A 15,234-nucleotide genomic window follows, 5' to 3' on the forward strand; every position below is an offset into this window, starting at 1 on the left:
CTAGATCACTGCTGCTGTGCAACCCTTGGATTCCAGGCAGGCACTCATGAGTCATGCACAGACAAAAAAAGTAATGGTGAAGACATATTCATCTGTGTGCACATTGGGAATATGTAAAAGTACACAGACACACTATACACACACACATACATACACTGACACACACATACACATACATACACACACACACACACACACACACACACACATACACACACACACACACACACTAATGCACAGATACACACGCACACAGACATGCACACGCACACAGACGCACATACAGACATATGCACGTATGATACGCACAGACACAAGCATCCAAATATGATACACAGACACACACATGTTGAAATACCCACGGGCATACCTAGATAGCACATGTATCTCACACCCTTGTTGTTATGCATTCTGCAACAAATTACAATCAATGTTGATTTGCATTTGATGTCATTAGTGTGAATCAAACAGGACCAACTCCACTCGAAAAATGCAGCATTACCACATTTCTTCAATGCTGGTTTTGTTGTCTGTGGCACTAGCTGGAAAGACAACAAACTAGCATATGCCATATGGGTACTAATGGGGTGAAGTCTGCCATTTCTAATTACTAGTACCTTGTTCTTAATTGAAAGAACACCGATGCTCAAAATTAGGCGTGTCAGGTCATTCAGTGTGATATAACCAGCTGCTTCATACAGTACTGTGAAGCCTCTGTGCCTGCAAAGCTGGTGTGTTGTGGGGAAGGGTGGTTATACTGGTGTAAAAGTGGGGTTCAAGCACCACCAACCAACCATGCCAAACGCCTTTGAGCCTTTTGGTGTCATCTGTTGGGTTTGTGATCTGGTGGCCCGGGAGTCAGGATATAGAAAGACAGATACAGAAAATATTCATTCTTTTACCTTCATTTTCACAGTTTGTGAAGAGAACTTCTGCACTGGAATCCCCAACACCCAGGCCTATCCCCAACACCCAGGCCTATCCCCAACACCCAGGCCTACAACAACCAGGATGGTTCTATAACAGAACAGAAACTGGCAACGTCACGTAAACTAAGAAAGACGGCTGCTGCTGCTATGTAAAGATTTCTGTTTCTTGTTGCAATTAATTGTAAGAACATGGCAGAGTCCAAGACCCAGCGTTTGAGTGATGACATCCACAGTACACTGGATATGTTTGGAAATGGGGGACATCCGTTGTCTGGTAAGTGTTTTCACAAGTTTTATTCGAGTTTCTAGAATTAAAATGTATTAATATAAATCTTTAGACAACCTGCATTCTTTTACATAATTACAGGAAGGTTTTTGTGACATTCTGCAATATTTCATTTTTGTCAGGGTATGACTATGACTAGTATGACATAGCTTTTCCTGTTACTGTACCGCTAATCTAAAATTAAATGTTGATCAATTACCTTATTTATTATTTGTGTACCTACGGAATTTAGATGTTACAAGTTGTAATTGTTAAGTTTTATTCAGGACTTTTTGTCAAGTGTGGAATATCTAATGTTGTATTTGTGTGGTGTCTTGTTTTAAAGTGTGCATGTGTCTCAGAGATCTTTCAGTCTGCCTTATATAAGGAACTCTTTACATTAAATTTCTTTATAGTAAGTTGTACTTCAATACTTGAGACTGGAGAGACTGATGAAAGATATTGCTGTAGCATAGATTGAATGTAAATGTTATTTTACAGACTAACAGTGTGCAGAAGGTATTAAAGTCCAGAAGTTGTATCTGTGTGTCAGTAAGTCGGTGAGTGATAAAATCACCTGCAACTAGACCCCTGCATGATGTACTGTAGCACTACAAGTAGGACCCTTGTACTGTAGATACTATTAGTAATGCATAGTATTGCCATTACTAACCTTCTTTGAAGGATCTTGAGTCAGGACAATTCATCAAATTATTCAAATTCCTGCATGACGTAGAGTACAACCCCTGCAGTGTAGATGCTCTATTAGTATTAACCGAAATGCCATCTTTGAAATGAAAGATATTGAAAGATATTGAACAGGAAAATTTAGTAGATTTATAAAGATTACAATTTTGTTTTTACTTGCTCTGGCAAGATAATAATTCACTCAATGTAGCTTTTTTATATCATTTCGTGGGATATAGGAAAAGATGGGAAAGCAAAATTTTAAATTATTTGAATTTCAGCATAGTTATTAATATTCTAATGCAACAAAAAAAGGATTTTGGCAAAGTAACTCGGTCAGTATATTAAATTTGAACCAAGGTTTAAAAAAGTAAATCAAAAACTAGATTTTTGGGTTTAGACTCTGTTATGTTTTTTAATGTTTTCCTTTTATAAAACCTCCTTCATTGTACTAGTAATCTAAAAAATATCAGTCCTGTATTAATCATTTCAAGACTTGACACATTAAAACATTGTATAAAATGTTTGAAGGTAGATTTTTAAATTTTGTCAAGCAACCCCCCACCCCCCCATCCTTAGTTTGTAGAACTGTGCATGATATGTGAGAATATTCAGTATCCGGAATGTTCAAGATTCTCCTTTGTGGGTGTAAGGTGATATGGTGATTGTCTGTGTCTGTGTAGATATTGTCTGGATATTATAAATTACATGTATCTCTACCAGCATGCTTTTTTGAGTCACCAAATTCGTCTGAGTGTAGATGATTGGAAATGTCATGATAGCATATCTATGAAAGCTGGTGTTGTCTGACTTCAGGTGCCAGCTAGGGCTACGCCTCCTACGGACGCCTTGTCAATCACTAAATGTGTCTGACACATCATACATTAAAAAACAATTTCTTCTTTTCATTGTCAGATTTTTTCATTCCTTTTTTCGAAGAAAAGGACATCTAAAGCACATGCATGGCACAAACATAAAAACAGTTAACACACAGAAAGCAATTTCTTCATGTATCCATTATTGCATGTCATCATTAGTTTCATCATCATGAGCCTAAATCTACAATACATTTCCATGGCATGTCTAGGCCTAATCCTGATACATGTATATGTCCAATGTTTCCTAACACATAGTTTTTTATTGTTGATGTTTATCTCATGTGTAGGTAAACCTGAGGCCATGGATGATCGGCTGATGATCAGTAACCCAGTGTACCAGGAACGGGAGGACTCCATAGAGGATAACCTGTTTGCAGAGGACAACTCTGAACCCCCTGCTCCTGTTACTCACTCTTACAGGTACAGGTACACTCAGGGCGAAATGTTTTTAAAGACTTGAAAGTTTAGGTCACTTTATTCTAGCCTAGGTGCCATTTGATTACTACTGCACCTGTAGTTATTGAATGGCATCCAGGCTAACTATTCTCTCCAATGGATAGTTAGGCTCTGGCTTTTACATACATTTCTGTTAGCCTTTCCATTTTGTCAGTTTTTCCATTTTTTTACATTTGAAATAGAAACTTATGGAGTAGAAAGATGTCCAAAAGAAACAAAAGTTTAACTCAGTCTTAACTTTTTAATGCACAATTTTCATATCTATTCATATCTTTATAACTAAAGTTGCCGTCATCAAAACCATTGCAGGCTGGTCTTTTTTAATGTTTTCTATGGCCTTAGCCTTGGTTAAAATATTGAAATAAACTGTTGATTGATATTTTGCTTCAGTGATGAGTGGAAGAGACTGTTCACATCACCTGACTACATCCGGACTGTCCGACAGGCGGCCCTGAGGGGCGAGCTGCGCAGCTGTCGCTTCAGGAGCGTCTGTTGGAGGGTAGGGACTGCTCCTCATCAATAATCAATCAATCAATGATCAATAGATCAAGCAATAACACAACTACCTCTGGCAAGAATGGTAAGCTTCTAAGTTCTGAGTTTCTCATACTATGACTTTTATAAGCTATAGTTGGAGCCGGCAGAAATCTGTAGTTCTCCTGAGGACCTTAGATATTCACTCCAGGGAGGTTGTCATGCAGGAAAAGAGTTGCCTGCCAAGTTTCCAGAGTATATTTATAACTTAAGCTAGATCAGAGTTTAAAGAGAGCATTTACAGTTTTGATGCAAAGTCAAGGTCAGAGTGGTCAAAGTTTCAGGCCCTTGGCCATTCTTTGTCTTTGAATAAAGGTGTTTGCCTTTAAAGTAAGGATTGCTTTTCTGCTTCTTCAGCTGTTCCTTGAGGTGATTCCAGAGTCTCAGTCAGACTGGACTTACAAGGTCAAACAGTGGAGGTCAATGTACAACGACATCAGAGACATGGTGAGTTGTACATTTTCTGTCTGTGTTTTATGAACTGATACACATGGAAAAAAGAAAAGGAAAACACTTTAAGTCTTTTAATCCAATTTTAGATAACATGAAGCTTTTTGGCTAGTTGTAACAAGGTACCTAAGCACATAATATATAGTTTTTATGAACAGAAAAGGAGTATACCAGACACTGATTTTTTGGGGGTGCAAATTTTGATTCCTCACAAGACAACTGTTACGCCTCAAACTAAATTAGGTTACCCAAGCAGGCGGGGTAAACTTAATTGTGAAACAGACTTACACAACAGTGTATGTTGCTTCGCTTTTTCTCCAGCACATTGGGAACATTCTTGTACAAAATGATTAACACATGACTTACCCTAGAGATATAATACTTCAATTTCCCTACAGCACATCGTGAACCCCAGACAGAAAGCTAAGGAACTGGACCTGGCCATCAGCAACCCTCTGTCACAGGAGGAGGAGGTGGGGACAAGTGCTGCACACATTATATGTAGTCAGGTTGTATTATGAGATTATACAAGATGTCTACTGTTGTTATTGGTTTAAATTGGTTGGTTTTTCTGGGCCTGTGTACCATCTGCCCCTGGAGCAAGTGTAAGGAACGCCGGTAGGAATCGTAAAGTTTTTCCAACCCAACAGTTATTGTCATTAAGTCAACTGTGTTACAGGAAATATATGGTTTCACATGCTGTTAGTATTTTCTTTTAAAAGCTTATATTTCTTCTTCTTCTTTGACTTTACAGAGTCCTTGGAACCAGTTCTTTAAGGATGAGGAGCTGCGAGATATGATAAGTCAAGATGTCCGCAGAACGTAAGTCATTGATCAAATTGAATGACGATTTTGTGGTTATCCATTTTCACTATAGTAACTGAAACATTGTTATACACACTAATAATTTGATTGCGATTTCTTGTATTTCTTTCCAGCTTCCCAGAAATAGAGTTTTTCCAGAAAAAAGATCTAAGGTGAGTAGACAATATGCAGTTGAACTGTCAAAAACCGATATGGTAAGGTGCTTGTGACTACTTTATGTTCCATATTTTGAGCCACAACATACTTTTTTTTACTGTGTATTTTTTTTTTTGTTTCAAGGGAAAGGATAAAACTCTCTTTTTGCTGGAGAAGAGAGTGGAGAGTGCTGGTCAGTATTTTGCTCTTGTTCCCATGGTTGTAATGCTCAATGTCCTGTTCTTGTTCCCAGGGAGATGATGATCAACATCCTGTTCTGCTATGCCAGAGAGAACACCAGACTGGGGTACAGACAGGTCAGGGGTCACTTATTATCATGTTCATCTCTGATTACTTTTCTCTTTCTAAATTCAATGTATTACAGTTGGAACTTAAAACCTTAACACCTAAACCTGCTCATATGTGATTAGTACTAAATCAGGGTACATTAACTTTTCAATAAGATTTTGTGTAAAGTAAGGAAATCAGACTGGTAACGTTACTCCGACTAAAAACGTAAGCTTGAGAAGCTTTTGAGTGGTATCCGCCATTCTTTGTCAAATCTGGTTGTATGGTCATGTGGCACAATCTTACTGTAGATGGGGGCGAAGATGGCTTGCTTGTTTTAACTCTTTTATCTTTTATTTTATTCCCCAGGGCATGCATGAACTGCTGGCTCCTGTCATCTTTGTGCTGCATTGTGACCACCAGGCCTTCCTGCACGCTTCAGAAATTTCTACTACACCGTAAGTTATCATTTATGTAACAGGTTTATAAAAAAACAATTCCATTCACCTGTTAGATAATAATATTAGAGTGAAACATTATTTTTGGTTTGTCTGTCCATCTGTGTATCTGCGTGTGTCTAATAAAAGACTACAAAGAATGCAGTGTCACCATCATACGTCTTGATCAGTGTTGCTGTTTTTGTCTGTGGGTTTGGGAAAGTCACTAAGCATTTTGTGCAAGGGAATGAAGTCTGTGATTCTTCAGAGAACATGCATGGTAATGACTGTACTTAAAGCCTTTGCTTATTTCTTCTTGCAGGGATATAGCTAGACTTGTCCTGGACCCAGCCTACCTGGAGAATGATGCATAGTAAGTCAACATTTTTTCCAAAGATTGTAAATAATTTAGAAGCAACGTCCAATCTGTCAGGTATTTGAGATAACTCTAAGTTTAGTATCAGCCCATATTTCTAGGTAACACTAAGTAGCCACGAAGTCAAAACAAATACAAAGATTTAAAAAAAGTAGTTTTATCTTTTCTATGATGTATGCTATGCTAACCAGGGCTGTTTGCAGGACCCATCCTTCCGTTCCGGGATGGAAATTTGCTTGTTGGGACAGAAAATAATCTTACCCCATCCGTCCCAAAAATGACATGGAACTGTTGAAAATGTACTTTCATAGGCTTAAAATGATGTATTCAACCAGGAAAATCAACAACATGGGCTCCCAAACAATGAGTGGGACGGGAAAATGTTTTAAGCTGGAGACAGCCCTGATACCATGATACCAATGCAAATAAATATTCATGATATAAAACATTCCATGGTTGTTCCTTTCAGTGCCATGTTCTGTCAGATAATGGAGACAGTAGAACCCTGGTACTCTCATCTTTGTGTGGAAACACCCCCAGCTTCTCAGGTAGGTAGATCAGTCCATAGATATTTTTTTATACTTCATAATTTGATAAGAAAGTATCATTGGTCATGTCTGCCTTTTTGTTGTTTCAGTTACTTTAGCAGTACTGTAGCTTTGTTTCAGCTGTATGTTAAATTCTGCATGGGGGAGGGGCAGTATTCCGTGACTTATTGGATTATAAATGGTCAAGTTCTTTGTTAATCTGTGATGTAATTTCACAAAGTTTTGTAGATTTTGTATTCATAAAAATAATACTTGTGTGCCCCTTTAAGTTTAAGTATAAACCTAGAGTATGTTCTGTGTTATGGTGCAGTGGACTAGTTTGCAAAGATAAAGAATTTTTATGTATAATATAGATTACTATTCAATCATTTACAGAACCATGACATCGCCATGCAAGTTCCCTTCTCCAATCCTGAAGACTCGGCGCCCTCCCCCGCCATCGTGACGAAGCTGACCCGTGTTCAGGACCAGATCCTGAAGAAACATGACCACACCTTACACGCACACCTCCGGAGACTACAGATCCCTCCTCAGGTCTATGGCATGTAAGTAGTGGTAGTTAGTATCCTGAAGAAACACGACCACACCTTACACGCACACCTCCGGAGACTACAGATCCCTCCTCAGGTCTATGGCATGTAAGTAGTAGTAGTTAGTATCCTGAAGAAACATGACCACACTTTACACGCACACCTGCGGAGTCTACAGATCCCACCTCAGGTCTACGGCATGTAAGTAACACTTCTTCATAACTTCTTAATTTCTGCCTTTCAGTCCATTAGTCCAATGACTGTTGCAGCATAACATAAAGTAAAGACAATGCTAGGTACCAATAATAACTAGTCCAAGGTTTTTACAGTGGAAAGAGCTGTTAACATAACAAGTCATTGAATTACAGCACAAAGTGTTAAACTTGATATTAACGTTTGAATATCTAGAAAAAATGATAAGGTGTTTGTACACATCTGGAGAATGCAATTTTTCTGTACCAAATGTAATATGCATGTATTTGCACTGGTCAAGAAAAACAATAAGAAAAGTATTCAATAAGCACTGTGTGTTAATTTGTAATATTTTGGAGAAAACTTTGTAGAAAGATATTCTCTCACTGCTTAAAAATATTTATTCTTGCATGAAAACATCATTTGCAAAGAGCACTACATCCTCAGAGAATTGTTCAACTTGTCAGTTTTTAGTTCACCTGTGTGTCTGAAACTGTTTGCATTTATTGTTCCTAATGTTCATGTCGAGTAACAGAAGGAAAGAAGAAGTCAAAGCTTAAACATCTTTTCCCCTCCAGACGTTGGATCCGGCTCCTGTTTGGTCGTGAGTTCCCTCTGCAAGACCTGCTCTTCCTGTGGGACGCCATTTTCAGCGACGGCATCAGTTTTGGCCTGGTGGACTACGTCTTCGTGGCTATGTTACTTTACATCAAGAACTTGCGTAAGTTGTGCAACTGTTTTCATTGTGTGCACATGTTAAACAATGAATATGTTACGTCAATGGTACAGTATGTCTATTTCATTTTCTTCCCCCTCTGCTGCTCAGTTGTAGTTCCAGCGTATCATTAAACAAGTCTTTGGAATGTCTTGTACGTAACTTAGATTTTTTTTTAAATGCCAGTGATCTGAGAGTTGAAGTCTTGGCTTGACAAAGATTTAAGGGGTTATTTGTTGTTGTATCCCAATATCATGCCCCAGGTACTTTTTTATTTATTTATTGATCTTTAGGGTAGTCCCTTCAGTTAACGAAGTAACTGATTTCCAAGGGAGCCCTATATACATGTTCGCACATGTTCGCACAACGACGGGTTATACCGCCCCTTACGGGGTGACACACCCGTCCGGGTGAATGATGTAGATCACCATGTGGCTGATACAAGACAGGGGTCGCCAGGCCTCCATCCGGGTGATTTGAGGTGAATCACCAACTTCCGACAGAAGGATTTGCACCAACGCACACCGCACCATCGCACGTGTGGGGGTTCTTTAACGTGCATGGGGTATAGCTCTCCCCATACACGGGACCTCCATTTAACGTCCTATCCGAGGGACAACTCATTTTTCACTTGAGTAAAGTGAGGAAAGTCGTGTAAAGTGCCTTTCCCAAGGGCACAAGACCGGCAACACGGCAGGCGGATTCGAACCGGCGACCTCTCGGTCACGGGCCGAATACACTACCACTGTGCTACCCGGCCCCACAACGGGGATAATAGCCCACTGCTTTCCTTGCGTTGACAGCAAAGCAAACTTACCACATTTGTTCCAGTTGTGTCCAGTGACTACCAGACCTGTATGACGACACTCATGAGATATCCACCAATGGGAGACGTGCATTTCCTCGTCAACAAGGCCCTGTACCTCAGAGACCCAAAGGTATGTAGGAACTGGACAAAAATCTATTTTTCTTGCTGTTTTTGTCTGTATTTTGGCATATTTTCCTGTTTCTATCATTTTAACTGATTGCTCTATTACATTGGTCTTAATCTGCACTCAGAACTTCCCCCGACCTGTCAACTATGAGTACCACTATGGACACCAGATGAAAATGACCTCTGACCCCTCCAATGGAAGTCACGCCCAGCAACAGAGGGGTCAAAGGGCAAAGTCGGTGCAGAATGTTGGGAGCAAGGTTACAGCCGGTTGGTCGACCTTGACACGGAAAATGCAGAAGCCAAAGGGAGGAGAAGTGCGGAAGAAAAAAGCGGACAGCGAACCAGAAACTGGTAAGGAAGGACAGAAGAAAATGCATGAAGATAATGTTGATATAAGTTCTTGGAACTGTAAATTACTTCAAACCAAAATCGCCTTTGATTTTTTCAATATTGCGTGCATGTCAATAAAGCTTGACCTATCATGAAAGACATTTTTAGACCACACCAAATTACATGTAGCTTGTGCTGAATCTTCTTGGATCTGCTACGTTTTTTTTTCTGATTCAGGCAAAAAAAATCACATGTATCATTCAGGTTATGAATTAACCCCAAGAAGAAAGTTCTCATTTACTGACAAAAATCACAGTTTTTCCATTTACAATATACTGCATCAAAACAGTACAGTAACAATTCATTGTGCTTGTGTGGTATCATATATATATATATATATATGGGTCTGTCAGTCCTCTTCTATTTCTATTTGCACCTCCTGAAAAAGTCAGAGAACTAAGAAATGATATTGGTGTGGCGTAGTTGTTGATTTTGTAAGCATGAAGATCAGAAAGTTTAATATTTGTACCTGAAGAATTATGATTTTATGTTGTAGCTCCTTTTGTTTTTCCACACGCATGATTCTATGCTTCATCTCAGACTATGCCTTTTGCCCTCGATCTGAACACTTCCATGTCCATTTTCACCCTCTGTCTGTTGTACTCGTGTCTGCCCGCCCGTAGCCGTTGTCGCAGCCGATTGGTTCAGTTCCAGCTCTGAGGACTCTGAGCTTTTCCGATCGCCACAACACGTGACCTCTGACCCTGACAGGTCAAGGGTTAAGGGTGAATCACCCGCCCGTCACCCAGGTGCCGTAACTGCCCTCATTATGCATGATCTTCCTCCCCCCCCCCCAAAAAAAACATTTACAGACAACAAAAAAGCTTTGAGGGTCTTAAAAAATAGGATAAAAGATCATTGAACAGATGTACGTTTTGTGAAAAATTTAGTTGCTATTTTCATGATTCTAAGGAAACAAAACATTTCTCTTAAACCGGTGTGAAATTTCAGTTAGTATGGATTGAACATGTTTTCTGCATGGCTTATCACATAAGCCAGCGTCACACTATTGGCCTTTGGTTTCATTTGCCAGATTTCGCAATTGCCACAGAGAGTATTTTAATCCTGGACATCTACTTGACATTTGATGTCGCTCCGTGACCTGAAAACATTGGTCACTTCAAATCTCTCATTTAGAGAACACTGCTGCTGGAAATATCCTTATTATATATAATAAGTTCTTGCTGCCCGATCTGTCATGCATTTTCCTGCAGAGTGACGCTGGCTTAAATCTTGACATCTTGCCTGCCACATTTTTATTTCTTTGTGCATCTTGCTTCTGTCCCTCTCCGCACAAACTATGTCAGCGATAACTGGCTACAATTAGCAAACTTCTCATCAAAAAATCTTTCTCTTTCAACTTTTTACACACTATATTCATCAATACTGTTCAACGCCTCTGTTTTCTTAGGTTTTTCTCATCCGTTGGAAGATGAACTGGAAGATTTGAAAGCATCTTCCAGTTCTTCGTCCCGAGCACCTACCAAGATGGAGCCTCTACATGACATGGTGAAGTCCCCCCAGGCTTCCAAGGACCCCCTGCAAGGGGGCGCGACCTCTTCTCGACCACATGGAAGGTCAAAGGTCAAGGCATCGTTGAAAGAGGTAAGAGTCCCAGTCGCAGTAAATTGTCAGGTTTTAAATTAATACAAATGATGGTTGAATTCAGCTTAACTTACAAAATAATAACAAACTTAGCTAGACATTTAATGATAAAATCAATATATAGAATTATAGTATAATTCTATATAATTCTATATAGTTGAGCTATTCTCAGGATACTCGTTTATGCTTGCTGCATATCAATTACCATATGATATGTCCAAGAAAAAGATATAAACTCAGTTGAGTAAAGCATGTCGAAATGATAGAGCTTTTTCCATTTTTAAATTGCTTTTCAATATTTATGTTGCGGCATGTTATTTGGTTGTTGATAAAATTTCAAAATAAACATAGTTTAAGATTAATACTCAATTTTATATTTCGATCTCGAATATATTCATAATTGAGTTTACAAACTTTCATACAGATACATACAATGTAACTATAGCAATAAAGGGATTCAAGGTGACCTCCAGGGAACAGTGCACTACCAGTGGTTAAAACCTGTGAGTTTTTGTCGACAGATTGTAGGTGGCTGGTGGAAGCAGTTGCAGCACTAGTAACCATGTTAGTTGGATTGACAGAAATAGAACAAAAAACTAGGGTTAGACTTTTACCAATATTATATGGTGTAAAGTAGTAGGAACTACAGGAAAGGGATATGGAATGGTGTATATGGAAAGTGTGGTGTAGTCGAAGTTCTTTATTTTGTTCCTGTCATTATAAATTCTTTATTAACTTTCATGAGTCATGTTTCTTTAAAAAAATGGAAAAATGTTATATCCCTTGACACCCAAGGAAGTCTGTCATATGTCTTCTTCTTCATGTACAAGTTATTTCGTATCTTGACCATCTATTAGCCGTCTACAATGCTTACTAAAACACTGACACAGATGTTCATGCCGTTGTTGGTTTTGCTGCAGGAGGCAGATAAGCTGCAGAAGAAAACGGCAGCCCTGCAGTCCAAGCTGCACGACATGGAGGCCATGTGTAAATACTGTAGCAGCAAGATGGACGCTCACATTGGTACGTTTCTCCTGCTACTTTCTCCTTTCATTCAGTCATTTGTTCATAATTATTTACTATGTCATATTTAATGTGTAAATACTGGAGCAGCAAGATGGATGCTCACATTACGTTCCTCATGCTACACTTTTTCTTCCTTCCTCCATTGTTGTTTATAATATCCTTTGACGGTTTGTTTTCTTGTTATTTATGGGAAAACTTGAAAAGGTAACATCTAATAAATTTGGAATTACCTTTAGATGTATCTTCAAAGTAAACAATGAATAGTTTTTGGACTTGACATGGTTGACAACACCTTAACACCAGGTAGCATCATACATATTAGATATTACTACCTGTAGGTACCTAACACCTTTGAAGGTAGAATAACAGTTAAGATAAATGATGCTACATTTCATGGTAAAGGATTATTACAAATTTTCCTCTTTTTCAGGTCATCTACAGGACAACATGCTGCAGGAGAACCTGAAACATGAGGATGAGGCCTTCCTGGCTTTAGCAGGTCTTAAACAGGTCAGTATCTCATTATGTGGTGTGTTAGGATTTTAATCCCACTCTCTGCATCTTCTTACATAGGCTACCCACAAAAATATAGGACAAATATAAGTCTATTGTCAACTTCATCATGTACTCTTTATTCCTGTTCAATTAATTTGAAAATTATTTTGGTCGTTCACCCCTTCCATGTATACAATATACTTCACTATCATACCAAAGTCCTGGGATTCAATTCCCAACCTTTTGACTCACTCTTGTAAGATTGAAAACTCCTGGCCAGCCATGTTTCAAAATACATGTATGTCTCCAAATTTCTAAAGTCAGTGTTATGATTCAATCTTATTTTGTGTCAAGAAATGTTTTTGTTAGTTTTATTTGCAGTTAATGTTGTAGAACCTGAGGTTAATCATTGTACATGTAATTCTTCTTTTTTATGTAGGTAAGAGACATTCTAAAGGGAACCCTGAAGTTCAGCACCAACATTCTGGAGTCAGAAGAAATCGTCATCAACGACAACTACTTCGCCAAGGAGGCATCACATGACCAGGAGGAAACTAAGCTTGACGAGGATAACATTGACACGTCAGAAACAGACAGCCTGTCAAATTACCTATCACAGACAGAAAGTAAAGACAGCATCAGTACGAACTTGTCAGAAACTCAGAGTCGCGAAAGCTTCAACGCTGCTGTGGTGGAAAAAGTCGAGCCTCAGCCTCAAGAAATGTTCGACTATCATGAGAAAGAAAACAAGGAAGTGTCCCTACAATCTTCTACGGCGTCTTCAAATGCTGAGGAAACTTCTAAGTGTAAGGACACTCAAGACATTGATGAAAATGTCCTTAAAGACAAGGAACAGGCTGTAGATCTTAAGGACAGGACTGATGACAGTGCTGCAAAGGAAACTGGTGGTAAAAAAGAACCCAAAAGGTCCATTTCGCAAGAATTTGAATTTGTGAATGCAGAAGAAGCCGTTACCGGACAAGAGACCCTCACGGAAACTGAACATGATGAGAAAGAATCTGCGTAATTTTTCCTGCAAATTTATTGGTTGACTTGTATCTTCTGAGTTTTCTGTACTTCATTTACAGACTATGAACTGTTCTGATGTAGAGAGCAAAAAAGAGACATGTAAAAGTATAACACTGTATAATGATACCAGTAATTGTATAATCCCTGGCTATCTTTGATATTGATAGTCTTATTCTTAGGTACATGTATTTGGACTTCTTTGATTTATTTCATTTCTTGGGCTTTCGACACCTACATTGTAAACAATTTATACACTGAAAAAAATCTTCTGGAAAGATATTTCCAAATTATGTTGTAAATAGTTGTGAACTACAGGGCATGTTAAGTGCTAATTAGGTAAAACTCTGTAATATGTTTTCATAGGCTTTGCCAGCCAAGTTACAAATATTGCTTCAAATTAGACAGTAATACTCTGCAAAAGTGTGTCTTGCTAAATTTATGCTCTACTGTTTGCTTGCAATAACAGAATCAGCAATATTAAAGCATTTTGCAGTGCTCTGAAATGTCCACAAAAGACAAAGCAAGACTTTAGTTAAAAGACTTTCACATACATACATTCTACATGTAAAAAAGAAGTAAAGAGAGGAATGATGAACTACATTAAAATGAGTTGTGCTAATGTAAATGCTATGAATTTAAAAGATGTATATAATGTAACAGTTACAGATTTTATCTGTACATTTGCACAGAGAATGTTGTCAGTAAGAATTGGATGTCATTGGAGAAATTTGGCTTCATTCTGTGTAACGTTTCATGTATTTTAGAATTTGTAAATGGCAGCGACCTTCTCAGTTTCTTTTCACTATGGCAGAAAATAGGCCTTTTTACTTCATTACATATTATTCCTGTCAAATTTAGCCTGTGACACATGAAGGTAATTGTTAACATGAAGTACAGCCAGAAAAATAGATAATACTACCCGGTAATAATTCATTTAATCATATGTACTTTGTATTTTACATTGACAGGATTCTTTGTTGAAGATGTAGATAGGATGTTTTTTTACTCACATACCTCTGCTCTTCTATCAGTGTTAAGTAAAAACATTTTAGTCCTCATTCTTCTCTCCCTTATTTTAGTTTGATCATGCTTATCTATTATTTTCTGAAGTATCAAGTTGAATTATTTGTCTAATGGCCTAAAGCTCTACTTGATTTATAACATGAGGGTTTCATGTAATACTTAGATTGAATCAAAAATAGGTGCAAGATATGCAAGAGGAAACGACTGCCTCACAAGAAATACAATCATATCACGTAATCTGCTCGTGAGGTAATACAGAAATCATGCCGTTAAATCTTCTAGAATCATCCGTAAATGTTTATACAATGCATCATGTTTCTGAAAAAATCACAATGCTTGGAAAGGGGAATCTCATCCTGGTGTATTAAAAGTTTTGATATGCCTCCTGTTAGTGTGACGTTCCTTTTCTTGTGTCTTCATGAATTTAGTTTAGACCAACAGACAGATTGTAATGGGACTGTGTCTGGTAAATAAAGCCCTCTGA

The 15,234-nt window shown here is 38.3% G+C and overlaps 1 protein-coding gene across 1 annotated transcript; it reads left to right on the forward strand.

Moving 5' to 3' along the window:
- The first annotated feature begins 997 nt into the window (after window positions 1-997).
- Window positions 998-14,380, forward strand: LOC118403113 (TBC1 domain family member 5-like). Its single transcript, XM_035801589.1, has 21 exons — window positions 998-1,203; window positions 1,696-1,754; window positions 3,047-3,179; window positions 3,606-3,714; window positions 4,107-4,196; window positions 4,598-4,672; window positions 4,954-5,021; window positions 5,138-5,176; window positions 5,413-5,476; window positions 5,817-5,905; window positions 6,207-6,257; window positions 6,730-6,808; window positions 7,184-7,353; window positions 8,109-8,251; window positions 9,077-9,183; window positions 9,305-9,533; window positions 10,196-10,321; window positions 10,984-11,177; window positions 12,098-12,200; window positions 12,634-12,713; window positions 13,138-14,380. Exons 3-21 carry the CDS (start codon window positions 3,061-3,063, stop codon window positions 13,723-13,725), a joined length of 2,523 nt encoding a protein of 840 aa, XP_035657482.1. The 5' UTR covers window positions 998-1,203; window positions 1,696-1,754; window positions 3,047-3,060; the 3' UTR covers window positions 13,726-14,380.
- The last annotated feature ends 854 nt before the right edge of the window (window positions 14,381-15,234 follow it).

This window comes from Branchiostoma floridae, chromosome 16 (assembly GCF_000003815.2).
Source record: "Branchiostoma floridae strain S238N-H82 chromosome 16, Bfl_VNyyK, whole genome shotgun sequence".
NCBI lineage: Eukaryota > Metazoa > Chordata > Leptocardii > Amphioxiformes > Branchiostomatidae > Branchiostoma > Branchiostoma floridae.

Bases quoted from the DNA above. Each gene is read 5' to 3' on its own strand.
- LOC118403113 (XM_035801589.1), top strand. From the start codon at position 3,061: ATGGATGATCGGCTGATGATCAGTAACCCAGTGTACCAGGAACGGGAG. The intron at 4,197-4,597 runs GTGAGTTGTACA...ATTTCCCTACAG, and splicing joins ACAACGACATCAGAGACATG to CACATCGTGAACCCCAGACA. The intron at 5,177-5,412 runs GTGAGTAGACAA...TCTTGTTCCCAG, and splicing joins TTCCAGAAAAAAGATCTAAG to GGAGATGATGATCAACATCC.